Here is a 16590-nt window from a genome sequence, read left to right as displayed (position 1 = left end):
GTTCAAACTCCAGTTCCACACACACAAAAATAAATCTAAACTGTTTAGATGGGAAATAGCAGATAAAGAACAGGGAACTCAATAATAAGTACAAATCGTTTAAACTCTTATGTAAAATTTGATAAGATGGTTTATATAACTAAGGAATTGACAAAATCTTGTGGGGAAACACTTCGAAATGCCAAATATACACAAGGGATTTAGTCAAATAAAAATTTTTTTTGGCAGGAATAATTATGATTTTGTAATCATTTGGGAGCCAATGAAATACCAGTTTAGTCTAGTTAATAATCTACAATTATTGGTTAAAGAAGTATATTAGTGCAAATTTCCCTCCACCCACCCTAGTTTTTCTTTTCTATCAATCCCACAAGCCTTTGGCACAATGAAGTGGGTGACTTTTATTTCCTTTCTCCTTCTCTTCAGCTCTGCCTATTCCAGGGGAGTGTATCGTCGAGATACACGTAAGAATTCCACTTTTTTATTGTTCAATTTTTGTTTTATATTCTTAGCAAAGGAAAGGTTTAGTAAACTCTGCATCTTTAAATAATTAAGTTTTACTTTAGCATTTATTTCTGCCATGTGATGATATTTTTTATTTGTGAACTCCTTATGTGGTTATTAATACTTATCTAACATCCTTATGTTAAAAATGATGAGAATTATTTAGTGACTATAATTTTCTTTTGCACAGGACCAAAGCTGGGAGAGTAACTTGAACTATATGGAGTAGGTTTGAAGATAGAATTCATTATTATCTGAAATACCTATCTATTGCATAATGCATTATTTAAAAAAGCTATGTTGTTAATATTACAAATAGAACTTGCATTTATAGTTATTTTTATTTCAATTTGTCTTCTTAGTAGCTGTTTATAGACATTACAAGTTCATCACATCTTATTCAAATTTGAATGAGGCAATAAATATTGAACATTTTAAAATCAGTGTCATTGGTGATAAATATCTCTTCCTTCAATGCAGAAGAAATAGTTTACCATAATCCTAAGATTTTCTGTAGGGATCAGAACCTAATATTCTGAAGCCAATGAATATCTTAAATTAAGTGGAAAGAAATAAAATGATAGCATTTTGACTACCTGTTTTCTTCATTGGTTAAACACATCTTGTGATTTTTCTCTCCCCTCCAGACAAGAGTGAGATTGCTCATCGATTTAATGATCTTGGAGAACAACATTTCAAAGGCCTGTAAGTGAAAATATTTAAGAGTCAAATGTAGTGTTTTTGCTAGCATTGGTAACTATTCTGAAGTCCTTACAGTCTGCAGCCTTCAGAATCCACATTGTACAGTAGGGCTGTCCAATAGAATTCTGCACACTGAGGAAAATGGCCAGATGTATCTGTGCTCACCAGTATAGCAGCCAGGGGCCACATGTGGCCATTGAGTACTTTAAATATGGTATGTGCAACTCAGGAACAAAAATTCAAATTGCATTTAACTTAATTTATATATTCACACAAGTGTAATGTCTACTGTGTTGGACAATGGAACTCTAAAACTCTCATACAACCTGGAAAGTCTGGATTTTTTGTCAGTGGCAGAAAGTTCAGTAATATGGATCCTTTGGCAGTTTACTCACTAATTCCCCTTTAAATAGCAAATAGTCCTGTGGTTTCTTGAGAATATTTTAATATTTTTTTCTGGTGTGTGAATCAAACTCAGGGCTTCACACATGCTAGTCAAGCACTCTATCATCCTATAGCCTGATTAAATGAGCCGTGTGTGTTTTACTTGTGTTTTAAATAACTCAGGGGGCATATGTAATACCTGGCCTTGACAGGTCGACCCATTTAATGTACAGCTTGCTTGTTTGCTCTGCATATGTGCATCCAGTATCATCCACACATAGACATTTAAACATGGTAGAAACACAAATTCTTTTTGCTCAGGAAAACACATGTGCCTGGCTAGGCCTCAGAGAATACCAGTTATAAATAGGCTTTCTTGGTAATTGTTAGAGATACATAAAATGTATACACACATACATGCTTTCATCCCTAGCATAGCAACCTGTTTTATCTTAAAGTCATATTGTGCCACATGTTTCCATGTCTTTTGTTTCAGGATACTGGTTGCCTTTTCTCAGTATCTCCAGAAGTGCCCATTTGAAGAACATGTAAAATTAGTGAATGAAGTAAACGAGTTTGCAAAAACATGTGTTGCTGATGAGTCAGCTGAAAACTGTGACAAAGACCTGGTCAGTACATTCTTATTTTTGGGTTCTTTCTTCTATTTTAGGTAATTCTGAATATTTCATAGGTAACTGCCTTGTCATTTAGAAATTGTACTTTTTTTTTTCTTTTGGTGGGACTGGGGTTTGAACTGAGGGCTTTGCATTTGCAAAACAGGTGCTCTACTACTTGAGCCATACCTCCAATTCTAAAAATTTATTCCTAATTGATCAAATTTGTGAGCACCATCCCAAAGTTGCTTATAGATTAAGCTATTGATTCTTCTGGTGCAGAGAGGCTCTAGCTAAGTGCGCAATTTTAAAATCATTTCTTCATTGAGACCACACACCACAGTCATACTGTATTTAAATGGCAATTTGTCATTTGCAACAATCTCTTTTCAAAATTTGAAACTTGACTCCTTTTTGCAGAGACTGATAGTGATAGCATGTTTTTATTGTGACTTTTATAATAAAAATTAATGAGTTAAGAAATAATTTAATGACGGAAGTAGTTTGAGTTAAATATTTCTCAAAAATAGAATCTATATTTTAATGCAGCAGCAATGCACAGCAGATTGTGTTTCTCCTCTTTTGAAGTGGTATCTATTAAAAAGTTGGGCCTCTTCAAAAGGGGCAGATCAAATGAGAAATTGAACCCTTGATTGCTAATGTGAAATCACTTGCTTACCCCAGGTCTGGTTTTCCTCAATGTTCATTATAATGATTGCTCTCCTAATCTTTAGTGTCAGGTGGAGGAAGGGTGAGAAAACATTCCTTAGAGCAGCAGCTTCTGTTTTATTCATCACAAGTCACACTATGGTAGTGATCATCTTGAAAAGTTAAGAGGGATAATCAAGTTGAGGGAAACTAAGCCTGGGGATGAATTTCTTTTTTCTTTATTTTATCGTTTTTACATTTACTCACATGTGTATATACATTGTTTAGGCCACCTTCCCTATCCCCCTCGACCCCTCCTTCCAGGCAGAACCTGTTCTGCCCTCTTGTTCTCCGATTTTGTTGAAGAGAAGATGAGATACAGTATACAGAGAGATTCCTAGTGTTGCTTCCATGCACATGTGTATTGCAAACTGGGGATGAATTCTTTATGATTTCCTTTCTCTTGGTGGATTTTTAAGATGTTTTATTCTATTATTTTCCATATTAGAATTTATTTTTAACTAGTACATAAAACATAGAATTATATATATTTATGGGATGCCAAGTGATATTTCAATACATAAAACATCATATATGAATATGCATACAATGTATATGATTTTTTAACCAAGCTTTACCAATGTATCAGATTTTTATACTGCTCTGTGGCTATAAAGAAGAGGTTTTTCCCAGTTATTTGAAGCCTGCTATCTTCCATTTAGCATACTCTTTTTGGAGATAAGTTATGTGCCATTCCAAATCTTCGTGAACACTATGGTGAACTGGCTGGCTGCTGTGACAAACAAGAACCTGACAGAAATGAATGCTTCTTGCAACACAAAGATGACAACCCTGACTTGCCTCGTTTGGTGAAACCAGAGACTGACGCACTCTGTGCCTCCTTTCAAGAAAACGAAAACAAGCTTATGGGAAAGTAAGTAATCAAATGTCTAGGTTCCAAAGTTAAAAACCAAGGAATAACTCTGTAGATCAACACTATTATAGCAATCACCACATCTAAAAATATTTTCAACATTAAGACTTGGAAGTTGTGTTATTACAATGACTATTAAAGAAGTAATATTTGATAGCTCAGAAATCTACACAACCAAAAATATCATCAGTGATCTTTTGATCTTGAAATAGGGTATGATCTATATAAAAATATGAGAGTGACATGATTTAAAATCTGAAGATACATAAATAAATATGTGTACAGGTATTCTCAGGTTCATTTCATTAATCAGCCATATTAGATCATCAAAATTTTACATATAATACACGCATGTATGTGCCTACACATAAAGATAACCTCCCTTTTTACCGATATAAAGAATGGCAAAGTCAAGGCTATCAGGTACAAATTAAGCTTACTTGATATGTTACAAGTCTTTAGGTTTTGGATGCTCTGGGGAGACTATTGATTATAATTGTTTCTATGATATAGTGTCTTGGGAAAAAAATATTACCTATTCCCCCCCCAAATTTAGGTATTTATATGAAGTTGGCAGAAGACATCCTTACTTTTATGCTCCAGAACTCCTCTACTATGCTGAAAAATATAAAGACATTTTGACAGAATGCTGCCAGGCTGCTGATAAAGATGCCTGCCTGAGTCCAAAGGTAATCCTCAAAAGAAGAATAAGAACCAGTTCATAAAGCAACCTCAGATTTTGACCACCTTATGCCTAGGTGTAGGAAACCTAGAAAATGGTCAAAGACTTTCTGGACTTGTTTTTATATGTGCCAATGATCTTTCATGTTCTTTCAAGGCCTCTAATACCTCCTGCCTCCTAAAACAGACCAGTGCTGGTCTGACAGAGTGAGTCCTTGTGCATGTATTCAGATATCCTGCCACTCTTCATGATAATGAAATACATTTTTCAAGTGTACATCAAAGGACCACAGTTTTTGTTTTCATGAGACTTTTTCTGGGGGAGGGAATTCAAAGTGGAGAGTTTTACTGTAGCTAAAAGACAGAGTTCATTTATTTTTTTGCAATTGTTTGCCATGTGTTCTGTTTCTTGGAGAATTTATTGATCTCATGAGAGTTTTTGGAGGAGGGAATGAAATGAATTATACATGACATTAAGAAGTCAGCAATATTTTACTTTCTGGGATTTTGCTGCACACTTCTTCTTCTAGAACCCATTTCCTGGGAATGTCTCCATGCTGGTTTATAACCAAAGGTAGTAGTTGGGGATTTAGGTGTAAATTATCTCTTTAAAACTTGATCTGGCATGAACCTATCTTTATGAATGTCTGCACTATGTAGAAGTCTTTTCTAAATTTTTTGAAATTGATTCCTTCTTGTAGTATGGTGCTTTGAAGGAGAAAGCACTGACTTCAGCTGCCCAGCAGAGACTCAAGTGTACCAGTATCCAGAAATTCGGAGAAAGAGCTTTTAAAGCATGGTAAGTATTTTTAACAGTTTACATCTTCATAACTATACAGTCATAATTGTTCAGTTGATAAAAGTATATATTTACATGGCATTTTAAACATTGCTTTCAAATACAGATTTTTGTCTGAAAGGTAGAAAGTTGAGAGAGATGAAATAAGAACATTAGTAATCTGACATAATGTTTTGTGTTATTTGTCTAAATTGTCAAAAAATTTAGAAGACACTGTCTTCTTTGTCCCCAAAAAGACATATTTAAATCTCTTTGTTTATAAAGACAGAGAATTTTATTTTAATGGTCACGTTTTATAGTTCTTTAGTCAAGGTCTTTCATTTAATTTTATCTTTGTCCCCAATCTGAATGGGTGCATTTGTCTTTTTTCATCCTGATAATTAAATTCAGCCATCAACTAAGTGGAAATTACACTTTGAATTTTCTCATGGCTCTAACCTTGCTGTTCATCTCATGCATTTGCTTGGACCTCTGTTTCTGTATTACTTAGCTGATTCTGGAAACATCCTTCAATATTTGAGCCAGGAAAAATACTAGCTGCCCTTCCAACTCCTCACCTGTCGGTCATCCCCGAGTCAATATATGGAAGAGGAAATGAGATGATAGACATTTGTGTGTTCTCTAGAAATGTCAGTTGAAGCGTCTTTGTCCAACATTCTTACTATCCAATCCACTAAACCAATGGAATCGATAAACAAAGCAACCCCAACTTGAAACAATACATTTATAAAGACTGTGATTGTTTTGGGAAATAAATTCCTTTTATCAGAGTTCAGCAACTCTGAAATGATTCTGGAAAGGACAAGTACATCAGCCTTTTCATCTTATCATAGAGATTAGAGCCTGTGCTAGAGCAATTTCTGGTAAAAATGTGTTTTAAGCTCCCTCATTGTATAGAAATGTAAAATTTCTTTTTTTAAAAAGAGCTCTTTAGAAGTCAGAAAATACGTTAATTAACAAAAAAAGATTTCTGGAGTGTTTATGATATTTCCTAGATTGCTGATTTTTCTGATCCTTCCCAGATTATAAAATTCTTTCATGAGCACCATTTAATTTAATCCTCAGAGGAGTCCTTTGATTTTGCTGACTCTGGTGACATAGCAAAGGCCTAAGTCAGAGAGGATAAGTCACTTCCCTAGGGTCACAGCACTATGAAGGGATAAAGGAAGATCTGGAATCAGATCAGCTCCACACCTGATACCCCACAGAGTGTTGCCTCTCCAGAATTCCTCTTTCATTTCTGATTTTATGAATCACTAGCCATCACACACACTCTTATAGCTCATAATTCTCCCTAAGAAAAAAAGATAACTGTTTAGTTCAAATCTAGCTTTAAAATTACTAATACATTAAGTATTTATATATCTTAATCTGCCTTGAATTTCCTTGCTATAAATGGTAATTTCTGGTACTCTTGAATAAAATATTACATAGTGATAATATTTTGATGGAGGAATTTTTTTTTAGGTCATTAGCTCGTCTGAGCCAGAAATTTCCCAAAGCTGACTTTGCAGAAATTTCCAAGATAGTAATGGATCTTACCAAAATCCACAAAGAATGCTGCCATGGTGACCTGCTCGAATGTGCAGATGACAGGGTAAAAAGTCATTGATTTCCTTTTGGTCACTTACAAGCTTGCATTGGTAGAGCGAATAGGCTTGGTGTCATTGGTGATAGGTGATAGTGGCTGGCACTCTCTGCTTTCATTTACTCTGTCTCCGAGGTTTCCTGCTTTTTGTTGCTTTTATAATACCTGGCTTTCATAATTACTAAATGACCTGAGAAGCTCACTGACTGATTTGGAACCTCTTTCAGTCATACTGTACCTGAGAATAAAGGCTTAATCTGAGGCAAAAGAGCTACAAAGGTAGATTTCTAAGGTACTTTTAGGGAGATAGAGGGGTTTGAGAAGGGGGATACTAGAGAGAGCTTTGGAAATGATGTTCTGTTCCCTCCTCTGCACTCTGTCTCCATTGAATCTCAATGCTAAATACACAAATTTTACCATATCTCTCTTTCCCAGTCTTGTGCTATTGTCATTTCTTCAAGGATTAAAAATATGACCAAATCCAAGATTCCTCATTTATTGTGATACCTCCTAGACAATTTATTGCAGATATTTTATGATTGCAAGACAGACCTGTGACTGTGATCTGGGCTCATTGTTCAAAAATCTTTCACACTTTATTTAGTTATTTGATGTCACAGTGCTTGCACTTAATTTGGAGTGAGTATTTGGAAGAATACCACTGTGTTTTATGGAAAAAATATTAAATATCTCAATAGTACAAAAATAAAATAACTAAAATTGAATAATCAAAATAAATATATAAATAATAACTTGTTTCTTACTTGTCTTATGGTAGTGGGAATTGAACTCAAGGTTTCATGCTTCCTGAGCAAGCACTCTGCTGTTTGAAGAATATTTACAGCACTTTTGCTTTTAAGTTGTTTTTCAAGTAAGATCTTGTATATTTGCCTGGGTTGGCCTTGGACAGTGATCATCCTATTTCCTACTCTGAGTAGCTCAGATTACCACTATGTATGGCATAGTTATTGAGACAGGGTCTCACTAATTTTTGTGTGATCTGGGTTCAAATTGTGATACTACTATCTCTGGTTCCTGAGTACTGACTAGATTTTTTGAATGGAAATGCTTTAGTTATTAGGAGCATTGACTGAGAATAAGTTCATGTACTGTACATGTTATGTACCTTGGTTTTGTATGATCTTAGGACACAATAAAATTGATATGCATACAAAATAAAGGTCTGTGGGGAACATGTAGCATTGTCCATTAATGATGAACAATTTTTGTCTTGCTGACAGGCGGACCTTGCCAAGTATATATGTGAAAACAAAGATACAATCTCCAGTAAACTGAAGGAGTGCTGTGATAAGCCCGTGTTGCAAAAATCCCACTGCATTGCTCAAATAGAAAATGATGACTTGCCTGGTGACTTAAGTCCATTAGCTGCTGATTATGTTGAGGATAAGGAAGTTTGCAAAAACTACGCTGAGGCAAAAGATGTCTTCCTGGGCACGTAAGTAGATAAGGAATTATCCTTTTATAGCTTTTATGTAGCTCCACAATTCAGGAACATATAGTGGGCTTTTTTTTGGAGTTACTACAATTTCCATGTTGCTCAGAATGAATCTTCATCCTTCCTTCTCCCAGTCTTTAAAGTTTGTTTGAAAAAATTTGTTTAAAATAGTGTTACAAAACAGTAAATGCTCTCAGCACCAATGTTCCTTGTTCTTTAGGGGTATTTCTGAGTATGTCACTAAAAATATTTTGTGTGTATATAAATTATATAAATCATTTATTCATTCAATCATTCTTTCTAAGGGCATTTCTTCTAGAATATAGATGTAAATATATACTGTCTATCAATCATCTATGTAGTATTTATTTATCTATATCTTCCCATCAATATGATGGCAGCAAAGACATATGAAAAGAAGTATTGAGTCTGATACCAGCAGCTTCATATTTGGTTGAAAAGACCAGAATTTCAGTAGCATGACAAGGCTGTATACTATTAAATGAGAAATGGTTACATGCCATCAGTTTGTATGGAGAGATACTTTACATTTTTATTGTTGTATTATGATCATATCCTGTGCACAGATAATATTTAATAAAATTATGTATGCTATAAGATTTAATTCGTATGGATATGAAGAAGAGAAATTTAAGATATCTACATCCATCTATCTGGTCGAATCCTTTTGAGATGTAGTTCAAGTAAAAGTGAACATGGACAAAAATAATAGGCATCATTCATCAAACATTTAATAAGTGCCAGGCAGAGTATGTGTTCTGCATATATTATGACAATATTTCTCACAACTCACCGTGTGACAATTTCAATAAAGTGCCTAAGATTTAAAGTAAATTAAGTGACAGAAACAAGTGAACTCAGGAGCCTTCACTATGGATTCCATGTCCTTTTGCACTAAGCTTTACTGCACGGGGATTAGGCAAATTCAGTCTTTTGGAATATGAGTTACTTTTGAGGTTAGTTATGTGATTTTTTTCTTGCTCATTTTTTTCAACTAAATCTATGTTCTTTTTATATAGGTTTTTGTATGACTATGCAAGAAGGCACCCTGATTACTCTGTCAGTTTGCTGCTGAGACTTGCCAAGGCATATGAAGCCACACTGGAGAGGTGCTGTGCTGAAGCTGATCCACCTGCGTGCTACAGCAAAGTGGTGGGTCTCTTGACAGAAAAGAAATTATAGGTGTTGTGTGGTGATTCCCATAATGGAAACAAAAGCAATGCAAAAATGTGAAATGATCTATACTGCAATTTAGATATTTCTTTAAATGGACTCAAGTGCCTGCTCCTAAACAACCATGGAAAACAACCATGAATTGAATGATTGATAAATCCTAGAATATTAGTCTAGAAAAGAAAGATATGAAGACAGCAATCTCTAACTTCACAAAACCTTGACACCATTTTTTTGTTTCTCCACACTCCTGAGAAAAAAATAAGATAAAATAAATTTAAATGTAAATTGAGGACTTTAACTGATCTCAAAGTATATCAAGTACAAGATTTAATCTTACGGAAGGCTGTGAAATCTATTCTTTTTAGAATAGCTTAAAATCTTTTTGAGATGGTTTCTTTAAATCTGAAGAAATGGATCCTAGAGGATTTTAGGGTCAACAGCAACATATAATGGTTCCTAAGTATTTGGAATCAGAGGAAAGTCATTCTTACCAGGAAGCTGATGAGAGTTGGATACCTCAGGCAGCTGATGCTGAAGGTAGAATTTCTCATTGAGATTTCAGGATCCAATCAGAGAAATGACCTAGTAATAATCATAATGCTGATACCCATCATTTGCTGGTTTTTTTTTTTTACTATGATCTGGGTACTTTTTAAATTTCATTAGCTTAGTTGATTTATAGATCAATTCTGTGAATGTGAGAACTATTTTCAAATTCATTTTAAAAATGAGGTTTTTGAAGTTTGGAGATGGTAAGTGAAATGGTTCAAATAGAAAATGAGTCAGATGGCATGGCTCCAATGCCAGGCAATGAACTCCAGAGTCTGAAGATTCTTCATTATTTACCTTAGACAGCCTTAATTAACAAAAGAAACAATTTGAATGTAATGTGACAGATGTTTTGTAGATCTACTCATTTGGCTTTGTACAGAAAGGAGGAAGAAGTGGAAAATGATCTCCCTCTTCACCTCTGGGGAATGTTATAATCACAATTCTTTTATGTTCCAGTTTGATGAACTTAAACCTCTTGTGGATGAACCTCAAAACTTAGTCAAAGAAAAGTGTGCACAGTTTGAGCAGATTGGAGAATATAAATTCCAAAATGAGTAAGTATTTCCACCTATTAGTTGTTTTTTCTTGATTATTTGTGATTGTTTTAAGACAATTATAGGCTTCCTAGAAAATGCCTTTTAATAATGAAAATGCATTACATGTTTCCAATCCTTCTTTATCAAGAATGTCCTTAAAGGAAAGGTAAAATGAGGGCCTGGCAGAGTGGCTTAAGTGGTAAGAGTGCTTGCCTAGTAAGTGTGAGGCCCTGAGTTCAAACCCCAGTCCTCCCCCCCTCAAAAGGGTAAAATGAGTGGTGCTGGAGAGGCCTATATCTGTGTGCAGTTTAAAAAGTTGGTCTTTTGAGAGCATGTAGGGTAGAAAAGTTAATACAAAGTGTGGGTATATTACAAGTGGAGATGTCCTTAGAAGGTTAAGGTATAGTTTATGATGAAATAAAATATAGCAACATTTTACTCATCAGGGATTAGATTCCTTGAATGTGAAGTTCAAGTGACAATATAAAATCTGATCACAGACACATTCAGAAAGATTTCTTTGCATATGTGAATATTGCCTCCATAATGGTAAATCTGGGGAAAGGTTGGATGTTCAGTAGATATACCTTAACTTTTGTGGTTATGACATTCTTTTCCTATGGAATTTCCTTCCTAGAAGAGATAGAGACAGAATATCTGATAGAATAATGTCCTTATTTAATAGAGGCTTAGAAGGTGGTAAAGACAGGAAGTGAGAAGTGTGCATCATTCATTTTGCCATTCTTATACACAGTTAGAACTCTTCTAAGTATAGTTATTAATGGTAACAACAATGAACAAAACATAGCTCCTTAATTGAATAGATTACAGTCATACATTGACATTCAGTGATGATTTGTATCCTTTATAAACAATTATTGCATACTAGATAACTTGCCAGATTAAGTAGACTTCTTTTCTTTAAGTTTAATGCTTGCACCATCTCTATTGAGTGTGGTATATTTCCTCATATTTTTCATCTTTATCATTCAAGCTTATCACAGTGCTGATGTGTATTAAATTCACAATAGAATTTATTAATAGAAGAAGCAACAATAAATATAATAATGCCAGTAAAGTGTAATAAGGTAACTTACTTTTCTAAGATTTAAGTACAGATCTAAAATTAAGAATTTATGTTACAGATGGTATTTAAAGCCATGCTAACTCTTGCTCATAGTACTCCTGACACTATACCATCATCTTTGAGATGAGTATTTGATGAATGGAAAATAAGAACACTTAGTAGATTTTGGCAAAATTCTCTCTTCTTGATCTATGATATTAGATCATGACAGTTTTGTGTCTGGATAAAAACAGATGGACTATTGTTTTTTTATAGGCTTATAATTCGTTACACCAAGAAAGCACCTCAAGTGTCAACTCCAACTCTTGTGGAGGTTGCAAGAAACCTAGGAAGTGTGGGCGGCAAGTGTTGTAAGCTTTCTGAAGCAGAGAGACTTCCTTGTGTTGAAGACTCTGTGAGTCATTTATAATATAATATAATATAACATAATATAATATAATATAATGCTGATCTTTTTGTTTTTAGATATTCACAAATCTAATTTCCAGAAGTGGGTGTGGACTAAGGTTGTGTGTATCTGTGTGTGTGTACATGGTAAAGGCACTCAGGACTCGTTTGTATATATTGTCCTGAGTCCCAAAATTAGTTAAGATCTCAAAGGAGATAACAAGTTTTGAAAGAAGTAATTAAATTTTCAGTATTTTTTCCTGGAATTTTCTAGATTACCACTTTCTTTGGATCTCTGTTTTATTATGCTAATATAATACTATTTCCTTCCTATAACAACACCACCATAAATACACACACACACACACACACACACACACAGGTATACATCACCTCAAATTAATTTCTTAGTATGTAAATATATTCAATTAAAAACAAAGATGACTTTTAAAGATCCTTTGTGTTTAGTTCCAAAGATAAATCACTGCCTCCATCAACTCCCAATCAAAGTTGTGAGTTACATATAAAATTTCTTTGGTTAATTGGAGAGTGAACATTCATGGAAAACTTCCAACTTCTTCAGATTTCTGCTCTTCTGCCTGTTTTTTAGCTGTCCGTGGTCCTGAACCGGTTGTGTGTGTTGCATGAGCAAACCCCAGTGAGCGAGAGAGTCACCAAATGCTGCACAGAGTCCTTGGTGGACAGGCGACCATGCTTTTCTGCCCTGCAACCTGATGAATCATATGTTCCCAAAGAGTTTAACGCTGAGTCATTCACCTTCCATGCTGATATATGCACACTTCCAGACAAGGAGAAACAATTCAAGAAACAATTGTGAGGACTCTTTCATTATTTCATGGTTTTGTAGACTTTATAGATGCTAGTTGAAATGCATAACTTTTTCTGATATAGTGGTACATTCCTTAGAGAAAAGCATTTAAGTATGGTCTTAAGCTGATAAAAGTGTCAAGGATAAAATAAATGCATTTTTTCTTAGCAATAAAATATTAAAATCATGCCTAAAAATTGTTCAAATAATTTGTGGATAAAACCCACTATAGAATAAAATATTAAGCTAGGCCCAGTGGAAAAAGGCGTAATGCTAAAAAACAAAACAAAAGAAAAACCTAGTTAATTTGTGTGTATAGCAAATTAGTTGTGGAAATCATAAGAGAATGTATTTTTAGGGCATGTATGTTTATTTTAAGTTGCTCTATCCTGAGGACTCTACAGGTGAGACAAACACTCTCGGTGTGACTTTGAGTATAGAACTTGGATAAAAACCAGCTAGAAATGTGAATTTTTTGGCTTAATTCCCCATGTCTATCATAAGGGTTAGAAGAGTGTGAAATATAGCAATAGAAATTTGTTATCATTTTTGTTGTCTTGTTATCATGGTCAGACTTAAAAATAATATCCCACAACCTACCACACTCAAACAACTCTCTAATGACAGTGTTTTAGCTATAAATGTCAATGAAGAGGGCCACTGGCTTCCAGTTTTTTGAATTGTCTTGTTTCTTTGTAGCCTTCCAAATATTCACTTCAAACATGATCTCCAGATGAAAAACTTTTAAAATGAAGTCTAAGATTAAAAATTTAAGGATTAGTTCATTCTTAACTGGCTATAAAACCCATATTGGCAAAACTTCTAAAATCTGACTAATAGCTAAGTGCACCTTTCTAGAGATATATTGAAATACACAAAACACTGAGTGATTTGCAGTCTAGGGTGTGGCTCGAGCAGTAAAGCACTTGCTTTGCAAGCATGAAGCCCTGACTTCAAACCCAGTTGCCCCCCACAAAAAAAATACTGAGTGATTTGCACTGAATATCTCACTTGTTCCTCCCACCAGCCCTTGGAGAGTGGATTTTATTATCCTCATAGGCAGATGAAAATACCGAGGCTTACAGTGGTATGCCTGAGCTTTAAACCCAGGGTTGACTGGCTCCAAGACTTATACACTTAAATGATGGCACTACCATCCTTACCATCTCCATTTTCCTAATGTGAATAAACTTTTCCTTGCAATTTCTTCCTTTTTCTGTCCAAATGTAGGGCAATTGCTGAGCTGGTGAAACACAAGCCTAAGGCAACAGAGGAGCAAGTGCATGCTGTTTTGTCAGATTTCGCAGCATTTCTGGAAAAGTGCTGTAAGGCTGATGACAAGGAGGCCTGCTTCTCCGAAGATGTATGGGAGTTTGTTCATTTTCACTTATCTGATTTCCATTTGTCCATTTGGTCAGGTTAAGGCTTAGGAATTTATATATTGAAGGACATGTGGAACAGAGATTTTATTCTATGTATAATTGTTTTATAAATTGACTTAAGTAGTTCTTGGTTTTACTGTTCTGCTGTCCTACAGCATAATATTAACTTATAATGCTTGCTCTGTTCCAAATTTATGATGTTTATGAATATAGATAGAAATATTTATAAGGCTTTCAATCAGTAAAACAAAACACTAATTTATTTAATCATATTTTCAAAACAGTGCTGGTTTCTACTTGGTTGATTTTACAGGTTAGTGGGGTAAATTTAGAAGTAAATGTCTGAATCCTTTACTATTATCCCTTATGCCCCTCTGGCCTGGCAATAATTTTTCATTCTTCTAGAGACAGTTGATGTCAGGGGGATTCCTTTTAGAGATTCTGGTTATAAATTGGAATTAAATGTTGTGATTCCTCATAGGGTCAGAGATCCTGGTAATAACCAGTGATAGTAAAAATGCTTTTAAAAATTCTAACAATAATGCTAATATTTTGCCAACATCTGTGCTTTCTTTCTATTTAGGGTCCAAAGCTTGTTGATGCAAGTCGAGCTGCCTTGGCCTAAAAACATCACAGTCACAAGCATCTCAGGTAACTCTACTTTGTATTTTTTAAAATTAATTATACTCATTATCATCAAAATAGCAGATTGACCACTTCACCAAGATCTATACAGTCCAACACAAACCACTGTTCTTAAATATATATGTATATAATTGTCAAAATTGTCACTGAGTTGGATAATTCCCATTTTGTAGATGAGAAAATTAAACATTTAGATAAAGCATAAATTAAGTAATTTACCTGAAGGGCAAAAAGCTAGTACAAGGTGGAATGAAAATTCAAAATTCAAAACCTAGTTTAAGACATCACTGTGGTCCTACTTTGACTCATATACCTTAGTGCACAATGTCATACAAGTTAGTGTTGCCCCACCACAAGGATACTCTTAGTATTAGGCTGAAGCAAATGAAAGAGCATTTTTTATAGTCCAACAACTGTTGGAATGTCAATGATTTCACATGGTTCAACCAAGTATTTCAACAAGTTCACTTCATTGGAGAATACAGTAGATCTACCTTATGTGAATGTCTAGTTTACAATGAATAATGTGCTACTATATTTCCAGTGTGTCAACATGCTAAGCTTTAATGGAATTTCTCTTATCACAAAAACAAAGCATTTAAAAAATAGATATTTAAACACTGGAGTTGTTTGTAATAGTTTGAACAGGAATTTAAAAAATAGAATAACGATAAAATGAGTTGTTGAAAAGCAACTTGTTTGGGACTGGGCATAGCTCAAGTGATATCCTGTCCGTCTAGTGAGCTGGAGGTCAGGAGTCGCAGTACTGTCACCCCTCCCCAAAAGAAGCAGCTGTTTACTCATATAATACTTACTTATTTTGCATTCAAGGAGGAATAGCAATTTTGTATCTCCAAAAGTTTGGTTATTTTGAAATGTGATTTACTTAATTCCATGTGGAATGTTCTTCCCAGAATTCTGAATTTGAGAAAATATCTCTTATCTATTAATAACTTAAGTCAGCAGTAGGTGGTAAGTGAATAAATACAAGGAGTGATGAGTAGACTTTGACTTTGAAACGTGAGGAGTCTGATGGAACCACAGAGGAAGAGGGTTTTTTTATCAATGTGTACTCTGCCCTTGCCCAGGTATCACTGAATTCAGCTATGACTAGGACAGGCTTAAATGGTTTTCCCTGTTGGAAACTGCAGACAGTCTAAGAAGTTCAATACTTGCCCTAATAGATTTGAAAAATATAGCCCTTTTACAAAAATCGCTTACATTTCTCCTTTTGTTTTTAGTCTACCCTGAGAAAAGATGAAAGAGAAATGAAGACTCAGAACTTTCTTATCTGTTTTTCTTTTCTGTTGGTATAAAATCAACACTCTGTCTAAAGAAAACAAATTGTTTGACCTCTTTTCTCTGTGCCGGAATTAATAAAAATGAATAGAATCTTATACGGTGGTCCAAGACTGTTGTTTTCCAAAGGTGTGTTGCTGAGAAAGCTTCAATTTTTTTCTCTTAGCCTATTTCAACATAGGACTTCTAGTTCCTTATTGGCTAATTGTTGAAAATAAATATTAATACTCTTCTGAGTTGTGAACAATGAATATCCAAAGTACCATTTTAACTTCATGATAATTCTCAATGGAATAATAAAAAGTATGCATAGGTAAGGCATATAAAGTTTGACTCTTCCTTACTGCTGGGTAATAAATGACTATT

At 34.4% G+C, this 16590-nt stretch overlaps 1 protein-coding gene across 1 annotated transcript; it reads left to right on the top strand.

Annotated features, from left to right (window-relative positions):
* Window positions 1–306: 306 nt before the first annotated feature.
* Window positions 307–16322, top strand: LOC109678590 (albumin-like). Its single transcript, XM_074042023.1, has 15 exons — window positions 307–464; window positions 1152–1209; window positions 2087–2219; window positions 3575–3786; window positions 4343–4475; window positions 5169–5266; window positions 6734–6863; window positions 8096–8310; window positions 9351–9483; window positions 10516–10613; window positions 11938–12076; window positions 12680–12903; window positions 14129–14261; window positions 14864–14931; window positions 16167–16322. Exons 1-14 carry the CDS (start codon window positions 386–388, stop codon window positions 14903–14905), a joined length of 1827 nt encoding a protein of 608 aa, XP_073898124.1. The 5' UTR covers window positions 307–385; the 3' UTR covers window positions 14906–14931; window positions 16167–16322.
* Window positions 16323–16590: the final 268 nt, after the last annotated feature.

This window comes from Castor canadensis, chromosome 9 (assembly GCF_047511655.1).
Source record: "Castor canadensis chromosome 9, mCasCan1.hap1v2, whole genome shotgun sequence".
NCBI classification, from domain to species: Eukaryota; Metazoa; Chordata; class Mammalia; order Rodentia; family Castoridae; genus Castor; species Castor canadensis.
This window is presented reverse-complemented; position numbering and strand designations above follow the sequence as displayed.